Source organism: Salvelinus fontinalis, chromosome 13 (assembly GCF_029448725.1).
Source record: "Salvelinus fontinalis isolate EN_2023a chromosome 13, ASM2944872v1, whole genome shotgun sequence".
Classification (NCBI taxonomy): Eukaryota; Metazoa; Chordata; class Actinopteri; order Salmoniformes; family Salmonidae; genus Salvelinus; species Salvelinus fontinalis.
Window position 1 is genome coordinate 2,758,793 of NC_074677.1, and position 14,773 is coordinate 2,773,565.

The following is a 14,773-nucleotide window of genomic DNA, read 5'->3' on the forward strand; positions in this document are numbered from 1 at the left end:
CAGCGTGTCCTAGTAGGTTAAACAGACAGTATATTCAGCGTGTCCTAGTAGGTTAAACAGACAGACAGTATATTCAGCGTGTCCTAGTAGGTTAAACAGACAGTACATTCAGCGTGTCCTAGTAGGTTAAACAGACAGTATATTCAGCGTGTCCTAGTAGGTTAAACAGACAGACAGTACATTCAGTGTGTCCTAGTAGGTTAAACAGACAGTCCATTCAGCGTGTCCTAGTAGGTTAAACAGACAGTACATTCAGCGTGTCCTAGTAGGTTAAACAGACAGTATATTCAGCGTGTCCTAGTAGGTTAAACAGACAGTACATTCAGCGTGTCCTAGTAGGTTAAACAGACAGTACATTCAGTGTGTCCTAGTAGGTTAAACAGACAGCATATTCAGCGTGTCCTAGTAGGTTAAACAGACAGTACATTCAGCGTGTCCTAGTAGGTTAAACAGACAGACAGTCCATTCAGCGTGTCCTAGTAGGTTAAACAGACAGACAGTCCATTCAGCGTGTCCTAGTAGGTTAAACAGACAGTCCATTCAGCGTGTCCTAGTAGGTTAAACAGACAGACAGTCCATTCAGCGTGTCCTAGTAGGTTAAACAGACAGACAGTCCATTCAGCGTGTCCTAGTAGGTTAAACAGACAGTATATTCAGCGTGTCCTAGTAGGTTAAACAGACAGTACATTCAGCGTGTCCTAGTAGGTTAAACAGACAGTATATTCAGCGTGTCCTAGTAGGTTAAACAGACAGTATATTCAGCGTGTCCTAGTAGGTTAAACAGACAGTACATTCAGCGTGTCCTAGTAGGTTAAACAGACAGTACATTCAGTGTGTCCTAGTAGGTTAAACAGACAGTACATTCAGCGTGTCCTAGTAGGTTAAACAGACAGTACATTCAGTGTGTCCTAGTAGGTTAAACAGACAGCATATTCAGCGTGTCCTAGTAGGTTAAACAGACAGTACATTCAGCGTGTCCTAGTAGGTTAAACAGACAGACAGTCCATTCAGCGTGTCCTAGTAGGTTAAACAGACAGACAGTCCATTCAGCGTGTCCTAGTAGGTTAAACAGACAGTCCATTCAGCGTGTCCTAGTAGGTTAAACAGACAGACAGTCCATTCAGCGTGTCCTAGTAGGTTAAACAGACAGACAGTCCATTCAGCGTGTCCTAGTAGGTTAAACAGACAGTATATTCAGCGTGTCCTAGTAGGTTAAACAGACAGTACATTCAGCGTGTCCTAGTAGGTTAAACAGACAGTATATTCAGCGTGTCCTAGTAGGTTAAACAGACAGTATATTCAGCGTGTCCTAGTAGGTTAAACAGACAGTACATTCAGCGTGTCCTAGTAGGTTAAACAGACAGTACATTCAGCGTGTCCTAGTAGGTTAAACAGACAGTACATTCAGCGTGTCCTAGTAGGTTAAACAGACAGACAGTACATTCAGCGTGTCCTAGTAGGTTAAACAGACAGTACATTCAGCGTGTCCTAGTAGGTTAAACAGACAGCTTTCAGAATGGTTTCATGTTTCAGAATGTTTGTTGTACCAGAAGCCATCTCCTCGGCCAGCATCTCTCTCTCCTCCTCTCTCTTCTGATCTTCTGCACTCAGCAGGTCTGAGACCAGTTCCTGGACTGTCTTGTAGTTCTCTCCGCTGGTCAGGATCTTACTCTGGACGGTCTGCTTCACCAGGCCACGCTCGAATCCCATCTCTAGCGACGACACAACCACAGCAGTGTTCATCATCACGGCGTCCTCCGACCGCTCCTCACCTGGGGGGGGGGGGGGGGGACAGCAAGAAGGAGAAAGAGAGAAGAGGGAGTTAGCAGTCATATCAACATAGTGGAGGTATGTCTCATGGCTGAACAGTCATATCAACATAATGGAGGTCTGTCTCATGGCTGAACAGTCATATCAACATAGTAGAGGTCTGTCTGTCTCATGGCTGAACAGTCATATCAACATAGTGGAGGTCTGTCTGTCTCATGGCTGAACAGTCATATCAACATAGTGGAGGTCTGTCTGTCTCATGGCTGAACAGTCATATCAACATAATGGAGGTCTGTCTCATGGCTGAACAGTCATATCAACATAGTAGAGGTCTGTCTGTCTCATGGCTGAACAGTCATATCAACATAGTGGAGGTCTGTCTGTCTCATGGCTGAACAGTCATATCAACATAGTGGAGGTCTGTCTGTCTCATGGCTGAACAGTCATATCAACATAATGGAGGTCTGTCTCATGGCTGAACAGTCATATCAACATAGTGGAGGTATGTCTGTCTCATGGCTGAACAGTCATATCAACATAGTGGAGGTATGTCTGTCTCATGGCTGAACAGTCATATCAACATAGTGGAGGTATGTCTGTCTCATGGCTGAACAGTGATATCAACATAGTGGAGGTCTGTCTGTCTCATGGCTGAACAGTCATATCAACATAGTGGAGGTCTGTCTGTCTCATGGCTGAACAGTCATATCAACATAGTGGAGGTCTGTCTGTCTCATGGCTGAACAGTGATATCAACATAGTGGAGGTCTGTCTGTCTCATGGCTGAACAGTCATATCAACATAGTGGAGGTCTGTCTCATGGCTGAACAGTGATATCAACATAGTAGAGGTCTGTCTGTCTCATGGCTGAACAGTCATATCAACATAGTGGAGGTCTGTCTCATGGCTGAACAGTGATATCAACATAGTGGAGGTCTGTCTGTCTCATGGCTGAACAGTCATATCAACATAGTGGAGGTCTGTCTGTCTCATGGCTGAACAGTGATATCAACATAGTAGAGGTCTGTCTGTCTCATGGCTGAACAGTGATATCAACATAGTGGAGGTCTGTCTGTCTCATGGCTGAACAGTCATATCAACATAGTGGAGGTATGTCTCATGGCTGAACAGTCATATCAACATAGTGGAGGTCTGTCTGTCTCATGGCTGAACAGTGATATCAACATAGTGGAGGTCTGTCTGTCTCATGGCTGAACAGTCATATCAACATAGTGGAGGTCTGTCTCATGGCTGAACAGTCATATCAACATAGTAGAGGTCTGTCTCATGGCTGAACAGTGATATCAACATAGTGGAGGTCTGTCTGTCTCATGGCTGAACAGTCATATCAACATAGTGGAGGTCTGTCTGTCTCATGGCTGAACAGTCATATCAACATAGTGGAGGTCTGTCTGTCTCATGGCTGAACAGTCATATCAACATAGTAGAGATCTGTCTCATGGCTGAACAGTCATATCAACATAGTGGAGGTCTGTCTGTCTCATGGCTGAACAGTGATATCAACATAGTGGAGGTCTGTCTGTCTCATGGCTGAACAGTCATATCAACATAGTGGAGGTCTGTCTCATGGCTGAACAGTCATATCAACATAGTGGAGGTCTGTCTGTCTCATGGCTGAACAGTCATATCAACATAGTGGAGGTCTGTCTCATGGCTGAACAGTCATATCAACATAGTGGAGGTCTGTCTGTCTCATGGTTGAACAGTCATATCAACATAGTGGAGGTCTGTCTGTCTCATGGTTGAACAGTGATATCAACATAGTGGAGGTCTGTCTGTCTCATGGCTGAACAGTCATATCAACATAGTAGAGGTCTGTCTGTCTCATGGCTGAACAGTGATATCAACATAGTGGAGGTCTGCTGTCTCATGGCTGAACAGTCATATCAACATAGTGGAGGTCTGTCTCATGGCTGAACAGTGATATCAACATAGTGGAGGTCTGTCTGTCTCATGGCTGAACAGTCATATCAACATAGTGGAGGTCTGTCTGTCTCATGGCTGAACAGTCATATCAACATAGTGGAGGTCTGTCTCATGGCTGAACAGTCATATCAACATAGTAGAGGTCTGTCTGTCTCATGGCTGAACAGTGATATCAACATAGTGGAGGTCTGTCTCATGGCTGAACAGTGATATCAACATAGTGGAGGTCTGTCTCATGGCTGAACAGTCATATCAACATAGTGGAGGTATGTCTGTCTCATGGCTGAACAGTCATATCAACATAGTGGAGGTCTGTCTGTCTCATGGCTGAACAGTCATATCAACATAGTGGAGGTCTGTCTGTCTCATGGCTGAACAGTCATATCAACATAGTGGAGGTCTGTCTGTCTCATGGCTGAACAGTCATATCAACATAGTGGAGGTCTGTCTGTCTCATGGCTGAACAGTCATATCAACATAGTGGAGGTCTGTCTGTCTCATGGCTGAACAGTCATATCAACATAGTGGAGGTCTGTCTGTCTCATGGCTGAACAGTCATATCAACATAGTGGAGGTCTGTCTCATGGCTGAACAGTCATATCAACATAGTGGAGGTCTGTCTGTCTCATGGCTGAACGGTCATATCAACATAGTGGAGGTCTGTCTCATGGCTGAACAGTGATATCAACATAGTGGAGGTCTGTCTGTCTCATGGCTGAACAGTGATATCAACATAGTGGAGGTCTGTCTGTCTCATGGCTGAACAGTCATATCAACATAGTGGAGGTCTGTCTGTCTCATGGCTGAACAGTCATATCAACATAGTGGAGGTCTGTCTGTCTCATGGCTGAACAGTCATATCAACATAGTGGAGGTCTGTCTGTCTCATGGCTGAACAGTCATATCAACATAGTGGAGGTCTGTCTGTCTCATGGCTGAACAGTCATATCAACATAGTGGAGGTCTGTCTGTCTCATGGCTGAACAGTCATATCAACATAGTGGAGGTCTGTCTGTCTCATGGCTGAACAGTCATATCAACATAGTGGAGGTCTGTCTGTCTCATGGCTGAACAGTCATATCAACATAGTGGAGGTCTGTCTGTCTCATGGCTGAACAGTGATATCAACATAGTGGAGGTCTGTCTGTCTCATGGCTGAACAGTGATATCAACATAGTGGAGGTCTGTCTGTCTCATGGCTGAACAGTCATATCAACATAGTGGAGGTCTGTCTGTCTCATGGCTGAACAGTGATATCAACATAGTGGAGGTCTGTCTGTCTCATGGCTGAACAGTGATATCAACATAGTGGAGGTCTGTCTCATGGCTGAACAGTCATATCAACATAGTGGAGGTCTGTCTGTCTCATGGCTGAACAGTGATATCAACATAGTGGTCTGTCTCATGGCTGAACAGTCATATCAACATAGTGGAGGTCTGTCTCATGGCTGAACAGTCATATCAACATAGTGGAGGTCTGTCTCATGGCTGAACAGTGATATCAACATAGTGGAGGTCTGTCTGTCTCATGGCTGAACAGTGATATCAACATAGTGGAGGTCTGTCTGTCTCATGGCTGAACAGTGATATCAACATAGTGGAGGTCTGTCTGTCTCATGGCTGAACAGTGATATCAACATAGTGGAGGTCTGTCTGTCTCATGGCTGAACAGTGATATCAACATAGTGGAGGTCTGTCTGTCTCATGGCTGAACAGTGATATCAACATAGTGGAGGTCTGTCTCATGGCTGAACAGTCATATCAACATAGTAGAGGTCTGTCTGTCTCATGGCTGAACAGTCATATCAACATAGTGGAGGTCTGTCTCATGGCTGAACAGTCATATCAACATAGTGGAGGTCTGTCTGTCTCATGGCTGAACAGTGATATCAACATAGTGGAGGTCTGTCTGTCTCATGGCTGAACAGTGATATCAACATAGTGGAGGTCTGTCTCATGGCTGAACAGTCATATCAACACAGTAGAGTTCTGTCTGTCTCATGGCTGAACAGTCATATCAACATAGTGGAGGTCTGTCTCATGGCTGAACAGTCATATCAACATAGTGGAGGTCTGTCTGTCTCATGGCTGAACAGTGATATCAACATAGTAGAGGTCTGTCTCATGGCTGAACAGTCATATCAACATAGTAGAGGTCTGTCTCATGGCTGAACAGTGATATCAACATAGTAGAGGTCTGTCTCATGGCTGAACAGTGATATCAACATAGTAGAGGTCTGTCTCATGGCTGAACAGTGATATCAACATAGTGGAGGTCTGTCTGTCTCATGACTGAACAGTCATATCAACATAGTGGAGGTCTGTCTGTCTCATGGCTGAACAGTCATATCAACATAGTGGAGGTCTGTCTGTCTCATGGCTGAACAGTGATATCAACATAGTGGAGGTCTGTCTGTCTCATGGCTGAACAGTGATATCAACATAGTGGAGGTCTGTCTGTCTCATGGCTGAACAGTCATATCAACATAGTGGAGGTCTGTCTCATGGCTGAACAGTCATATCAACATAGTGGAGGTCTGTCTGTCTCATGGCTGAACAGTGATATCAACATAGTGGAGGTCTGTCTCATGGCTGAACAGTCATATCAACATAGTGGAGGTCTGTCTGTCTCATGGCTGAACGGTCATATCAACATAGTGGAGGTCTGTCTGTCTCATGGCTGAACGGTCATATCAACATAGTGGAGGTCTGTCTGTCTCATGGCTGAACAGTCATATCAACATAGTGGAGGTCTGTCTCATGGCTGAACAGTGATATCAACATAGTGGAGGTCTGTCTGTCTCATGGCTGAACAGTCATATCAACATAGTGGAGGTCTGTCTGTCTCATGGCTGAACAGTGATATCAACATAGTGGAGGTCTGTCTGTCTCATGGCTGAACAGTCATATCAACATAGTGGAGGTCTGTCTGTCTCATGGCTGAACAGTGATATCAACATAGTGGAGGTCTGTCTGTCTCATGGCTGAACAGTCATATCAGCATAGTAGAGGTCTGTCTGTCTCATGGCTGAACAGTCATATCAACATAGTGGAGGTCTGTCTGTCTCATGGCTGAACAGTCATATCAACATAGTAGAGGTCTGTCTGTCTCATGGCTGAACAGTCATATCAACATAGTGGAGGTCTGTCTGTCTCATGGCTGAACAGTCATATCAACATAGTGGAGGTCTGTCTGTCTCATGGCTGAACAGTGATATCAACATAGTGGAGGTCTGTCTGTCTCATGGCTGAACAGTGATATCAACATAGTGGAGGTCTGTCTCATGGCTGAACAGTCATATCAACATAGTGGAGGTCTGTCTGTCTCATGGCTGAACAGTGATATCAACATAGTGGAGGTCTGTCTGTCTCATGGCTGAACAGTGATATCAACATAGTGGAGGTCTGTCTGTCTCATGGCTGAACAGTGATATCAACATAGTGGAGGTCTGTCTGTCTCATGGCTGAACAGTCATATCAACATAGTGGAGGTCTGTCTGTCTCATGGCTGAACAGTCATATCAACATAGTGGAGGTCTGTCTGTCTCATGGCTGAACAGTCATATCAACATAGTGGAGGTCTGTCTGTCTCATGGCTGAACAGTCATATCAACATAGTGGAGGTCTGTCTGTCTCATGGCTGAACAGTCATATCAACATAGTGGAGGTCTGTCTGTCTCATGGCTGAACAGTCATATCAACATAGTGGAGGTCTGTCTGTCTCATGGCTGAACAGTCATATCAACATAGTGGAGGTCTGTCTCATGGCTGAACAGTCATATCAACATAGTGGAGGTCTGTCTGTCTCATGGCTGAACGGTCATATCAACATAGTGGAGGTCTGTCTCATGGCTGAACAGTGATATCAACATAGTGGAGGTCTGTCTGTCTCATGGCTGAACAGTGATATCAACATAGTGGAGGTCTGTCTGTCTCATGGCTGAACAGTCATATCAACATAGTGGAGGTCTGTCTGTCTCATGGCTGAACAGTCATATCAACATAGTGGAGGTCTGTCTGTCTCATGGCTGAACAGTCATATCAACATAGTGGAGGTCTGTCTGTCTCATGGCTGAACAGTCATATCAACATAGTGGAGGTCTGTCTGTCTCATGGCTGAACAGTCATATCAACATAGTGGAGGTCTGTCTATCTCATGGCTGAACAGTCATATCAACATAGTGGAGGTCTGTCTGTCTCATGGCTGAACAGTGATATCAACATAGTGGAGGTCTGTCTGTCTCATGGCTGAACAGTGATATCAACATAGTGGAGGTCTGTCTGTCTCATGGCTGAACAGTGATATCAACATAGTGGAGGTCTGTCTGTCTCATGGCTGAACAGTCATATCAACATAGTGGAGGTCTGTCTGTCTCATGGCTGAACAGTGATATCAACATAGTGGAGGTCTGTCTGTCTCATGGCTGAACAGTGATATCAACATAGTGGAGGTCTGTCTCATGGCTGAACAGTCATATCAACATAGTGGAGGTCTGTCTGTCTCATGGCTGAACAGTGATATCAACATAGTGGTCTGTCTCATGGCTGAACAGTCATATCAACATAGTGGAGGTCTGTCTCATGGCTGAACAGTCATATCAACATAGTGGAGGTCTGTCTCATGGCTGAACAGTGATATCAACATAGTGGAGGTCTGTCTGTCTCATGGCTGAACAGTGATATCAACATAGTGGAGGTCTGTCTGTCTCATGGCTGAACAGTGATATCAACATAGTGGAGGTCTGTCTGTCTCATGGCTGAACAGTGATATCAACATAGTGGAGGTCTGTCTGTCTCATGGCTGAACAGTGATATCAACATAGTGGAGGTCTGTCTCATGGCTGAACAGTCATATCAACATAGTAGAGGTCTGTCTGTCTCATGGCTGAACAGTCATATCAACATAGTGGAGGTCTGTCTCATGGCTGAACAGTCATATCAACATAGTGGAGGTCTGTCTGTCTCATGGCTGAACAGTGATATCAACATAGTGGAGGTCTGTCTGTCTCATGGCTGAACAGTGATATCAACATAGTGGAGGTCTGTCTGTCTCATGGCTGAACAGTGATATCAACATAGTGGAGGTCTGTCTCATGGCTGAACAGTCATATCAACACAGTAGAGGTCTGTCTGTCTCATGGCTGAACAGTCATATCAACATAGTGGAGGTCTGTCTCATGGCTGAACAGTGATATCAACATAGTAGAGGTCTGTCTCATGGCTGAACAGTCATATCAACATAGTAGAGGTCTGTCTGTCTCATGGCTGAACAGTCATATCAACATAGTGGAGGTCTGTCTGTCTCATGACTGAACAGTCATATCAACATAGTGGAGGTCTGTCTGTCTCATGGCTGAACAGTCATATCAACATAGTGGAGGTCTGTCTGTCTCATGGCTGAACAGTGATATCAACATAGTGGAGGTCTGTCTGTCTCATGGCTGAACAGTGATATCAACATAGTGGAGGTCTGTCTGTCTCATGGCTGAACAGTCATATCAACATAGTGGAGGTCTGTCTCATGGCTGAACAGTCATATCAACATAGTGGAGGTCTGTCTGTCTCATGGCTGAACAGTGATATCAACATAGTGGAGGTCTGTCTCATGGCTGAACAGTCATATCAACATAGTGGAGGTCTGTCTGTCTCATGGCTGAACGGTCATATCAACATAGTGGAGGTCTGTCTGTCTCATGGCTGAACGGTCATATCAACATAGTGGAGGTCTGTCTGTCTCATGGCTGAACAGTCATATCAACATAGTGGAGGTCTGTCTCATGGCTGAACAGTGATATCAACATAGTGGAGGTCTGTCTGTCTCATGGCTGAACAGTCATATCAACATAGTGGAGGTCTGTCTGTCTCATGGCTGAACAGTGATATCAACATAGTGGAGGTCTGTCTGTCTCATGGCTGAACAGTCATATCAACATAGTGGAGGTCTGTCTGTCTCATGGCTGAACAGTGATATCAACATAGTGGAGGTCTGTCTGTCTCATGGCTGAACAGTCATATCAGCATAGTAGAGGTCTGTCTGTCTCATGGCTGAACAGTCATATCAACATAGTGGAGGTCTGTCTGTCTCATGGCTGAACAGTCATATCAACATAGTAGAGGTCTGTCTGTCTCATGGCTGAACAGTCATATCAACATAGTGGAGGTCTGTCTGTCTCATGGCTGAACAGTCATATCAACATAGTGGAGGTCTGTCTCATGGCTGAACAGTCATATCAACATAGTGGAGGTCTGTCTGTCTCATGGCTGAACAGTGATATCAACATAGTGGAGGTCTGTCTCATGGCTGAACAGTCATATCAACATAGTAGAGGTCTGTCTGTCTCATGGCTGAACAGTCATATCAACATAGTGGAGGTCTGTCTCATGGCTGAACAGTCATATCAACATAGTGGAGGTCTGTCTGTCTCATGGCTGAACAGTGATATCAACATAGTGGAGGTCTGTCTGTCTCATGGCTGAACAGTGATATCAACATAGTGGAGGTCTGTCTGTCTCATGGCTGAACAGTGATATCAACATAGTGGAGGTCTGTCTCATGGCTGAACAGTCATATCAACATAGTGGAGGTCTGTCTGTCTCATGGCTGAACAGTGATATCAACATAGTGGAGGTCTGTCTGTCTCATGGCTGAACAGTGATATCAACATAGTGGAGGTCTGTCTGTCTCATGGCTGAACAGTGATATCAACATAGTGGAGGTCTGTCTGTCTCATGGCTGAACAGTCATATCAACATAGTGGAGGTCTGTCTGTCTCATGGCTGAACAGTGATATCAACATAGTGGAGGTCTGTCTGTCTCATGGCTGAACAGTGATATCAACATAGTGGAGGTCTGTCTCATGGCTGAACAGTCATATCAACATAGTGGTCTGTCTGTCTCATGGCTGAACAGTCATATCAACATAGTGGAGGTCTGTCTGTCTCATGGCTGAACAGTCATATCAACATAGTGGAGGTCTGTCTGTCTCATGGCTGAACAGTGATATCAACATAGTGGAGGTCTGTCTCATGGCTGAACAGTCATATCAACACAGTAGAGGTCTGTCTGTCTCATGGCTGAACAGTCATATCAACATAGTGGAGGTCTGTCTCATGGCTGAACAGTCATATCAACATAGTGGAGGTCTGTCTGTCTCATGGCTGAACAGTGATATCAACATAGTAGAGGTCTGTCTCATGGCTGAACAGTCATATCAACATAGTAGAGGTCTGTCTCATGGCTGAACAGTGATATCAACATAGTAGAGGTCTGTCTCATGGCTGAACAGTGATATCAACATAGTAGAGGTCTGTCTCATGGCTGAACAGTGATATCAACATAGTGGAGGTCTGTCTGTCTCATGACTGAACAGTGATATCAACATAGTGGAGGTCTGTCTCATGGCTGAACAGTCATATCAACATAGTGGAGGTCTGTCTCATGGCTGAACAGTGATATCAACATAGTGGAGGTCTGTCTGTCTCATGGCTGAACAGTGATATCAACATAGTGGAGGTCTGTCTGTCTCATGGCTGAACAGTGATATCAACATAGTGGAGGTCTGTCTGTCTCATGGCTGAACAGTGATATCAACATAGTGGAGGTCTGTCTGTCTCATGGCTGAACAGTGATATCAACATAGTGGAGGTCTGTCTCATGGCTGAACAGTCATATCAACATAGTAGAGGTCTGTCTGTCTCATGGCTGAACAGTCATATCAACATAGTGGAGGTCTGTCTCATGGCTGAACAGTCATATCAACATAGTGGAGGTCTGTCTGTCTCATGGCTGAACAGTGATATCAACATAGTGGAGGTCTGTCTGTCTCATGGCTGAACAGTGATATCAACATAGTGGAGGTCTGTCTCATGGCTGAACAGTCATATCAACACAGTAGAGGTCTGTCTGTCTCATGGCTGAACAGTCATATCAACATAGTGGAGGTCTGTCTCATGGCTGAACAGTCATATCAACATAGTGGAGGTCTGTCTGTCTCATGGCTGAACAGTGATATCAACATAGTAGAGGTCTGTCTCATGGCTGAACAGTCATATCAACATAGTAGAGGTCTGTCTCATGGCTGAACAGTGATATCAACATAGTGGAGGTCTGTCTGTCTCATGACTGAACAGTCATATCAACATAGTGGAGGTCTGTCTGTCTCATGGCTGAACAGTCATATCAACATAGTGGAGGTCTGTCTGTCTCATGGCTGAACAGTGATATCAACATAGTGGAGGTCTGTCTGTCTCATGGCTGAACAGTGATATCAACATAGTGGAGGTCTGTCTGTCTCATGGCTGAACAGTCATATCAACATAGTGGAGGTCTGTCTCATGGCTGAACAGTCATATCAACATAGTGGAGGTCTGTCTGTCTCATGGCTGAACAGTGATATCAACATAGTGGAGGTCTGTCTCATGGCTGAACAGTCATATCAACATAGTGGAGGTCTGTCTGTCTCATGGCTGAACGGTCATATCAACATAGTGGAGGTCTGTCTGTCTCATGGCTGAACGGTCATATCAACATAGTGGAGGTCTGTCTGTCTCATGGCTGAACAGTCATATCAACATAGTGGAGGTCTGTCTCATGGCTGAACAGTGATATCAACATAGTGGAGGTCTGTCTGTCTCATGGCTGAACAGTCATATCAACATAGTGGAGGTCTGTCTGTCTCATGGCTGAACAGTGATATCAACATAGTGGAGGTCTGTCTGTCTCATGGCTGAACAGTCATATCAACATAGTGGAGGTCTGTCTGTCTCATGGCTGAACAGTGATATCAACATAGTGGAGGTCTGTCTGTCTCATGGCTGAACAGTCATATCAGCATAGTAGAGGTCTGTCTGTCTCATGGCTGAACAGTCATATCAACATAGTGGAGGTCTGTCTGTCTCATGGCTGAACAGTCATATCAACATAGTAGAGGTCTGTCTGTCTCATGGCTGAACAGTCATATCAACATAGTGGAGGTCTGTCTGTCTCATGGCTGAACAGTCATATCAACATAGTGGAGGTCTGTCTCATGGCTGAACAGTCATATCAACATAGTGGAGGTCTGTCTGTCTCATGGCTGAACAGTGATATCAACATAGTGGAGGTCTGTCTCATGGCTGAACAGTCATATCAACATAGTAGAGGTCTGTCTGTCTCATGGCTGAACAGTCATATCAACATAGTGGAGGTCTGTCTCATGGCTGAACAGTCATATCAACATAGTGGAGGTCTGTCTGTCTCATGGCTGAACAGTGATATCAACATAGTGGAGGTCTGTCTGTCTCATGGCTGAACAGTGATATCAACATAGTGGAGGTCTGTCTGTCTCATGGCTGAACAGTGATATCAACATAGTGGAGGTCTGTCTCATGGCTGAACAGTCATATCAACATAGTGGAGGTCTGTCTGTCTCATGGCTGAACAGTGATATCAACATAGTGGAGGTCTGTCTGTCTCATGGCTGAACAGTGATATCAACATAGTGGAGGTCTGTCTGTCTCATGGCTGAACAGTGATATCAACATAGTGGAGGTCTGTCTGTCTCATGGCTGAACAGTCATATCAACATAGTGGAGGTCTGTCTGTCTCATGGCTGAACAGTGATATCAACATAGTGGAGGTCTGTCTGTCTCATGGCTGAACAGTGATATCAACATAGTGGAGGTCTGTCTCATGGCTGAACAGTCATATCAACATAGTGGTCTGTCTGTCTCATGGCTGAACAGTCATATCAACATAGTGGAGGTCTGTCTGTCTCATGGCTGAACAGTGATATCAACATAGTGGAGGTCTGTCTGTCTCATGGCTGAACAGTGATATCAACATAGTGGAGGTCTGTCTCATGGCTGAACAGTCATATCAACACAGTAGAGGTCTGTCTGTCTCATGGCTGAACAGTCATATCAACATAGTGGAGGTCTGTCTCATGGCTGAACAGTCATATCAACATAGTGGAGGTCTGTCTGTCTCATGGCTGAACAGTGATATCAACATAGTAGAGGACTGTCTCATGGCTGAACAGTCATATCAACATAGTAGAGGTCTGTCTCATGGCTGAACAGTGATATCAACATAGTAGAGGTCTGTCTCATGGCTGAACAGTGATATCAACATAGTAGAGGTCTGTCTCATGGCTGAACAGTGATATCAACATAGTGGAGGTCTGTCTGTCTCATGACTGAACAGTGATATCAACATAGTGGAGGTCTGTCTGTCTCATGGCTGAACAGTCATATCAACATAGTGGAGGTCTGTCTGTCTCATGGCTGAACAGTGATATCAACATAGTGGAGGTCTGTCTGTCTCATGGCTGAACAGTGATATCAACATAGTGGAGGTCTGTCTGTCTCATGGCTGAACAGTCATATCAACATAGTGGAGGTCTGTCTCATGGCTGAACAGTCATATCAACATAGTGGAGGTCTGTCTGTCTCATGGCTGAACAGTGATATCAACATAGTGGAGGTCTGTCTCATGGCTGAACAGTCATATCAACATAGTGGAGGTCTGTCTGTCTCATGGCTGAACGGTCATATCAACATAGTGGAGGTCTGTCTGTCTCATGGCTGAACAGTCATATCAACATAGTGGAGGTCTGTCTCATGGCTGAACAGTGATATCAACATAGTGGAGGTCTGTCTGTCTCATGGCTGAACAGTCATATCAACATAGTGGAGGTCTGTCTGTCTCATGGCTGAACAGTGATATCAACATAGTGGAGGTCTGTCTGTCTCATGGCTGAACAGTCATATCAACATAGTGGAGGTCTGTCTGTCTCATGGCTGAACAGTGATATCAACATAGTGGAGGTCTGTCTGTCTCATGGCTGAACAGTCATATCAGCATAGTAGAGGTCTGTCTGTCTCATGGCTGAACAGTCATATCAACATAGTGGAGGTCTGTCTGTCTCATGGCTGAACAGTCATATCAACATAGTAGAGGTCTGTCTGTCTCATGGCTGAACAGTCATATCAACATAGTGGAGGTCTGTCTGTCTCATGGCTGAACAGTCATATCAACATAGTGGAGGTCTGTCTCATGGCTGAACAGTGATATCAA

At 45.0% G+C, this 14,773-nt stretch overlaps 1 protein-coding gene across 6 annotated transcripts in view; it reads right to left on the reverse strand.

Annotated features, from left to right (window-relative positions):
* Positions 1-14,773, reverse strand: part of LOC129867916 (inhibitor of apoptosis protein-like) — a 128,195-nt gene that overhangs the window by 40,125 nt on the left and 73,297 nt on the right. For all 6 annotated transcript variants that reach the window (XM_055941398.1, XM_055941397.1, XM_055941404.1 and 3 more), the window contains one exon: positions 1,548-1,772. In XM_055941398.1, coding sequence (XP_055797373.1) covers positions 1,548-1,772 — 225 coding nt within the window. The remainder of the gene's footprint in view (positions 1-1,547; positions 1,773-14,773) is intronic.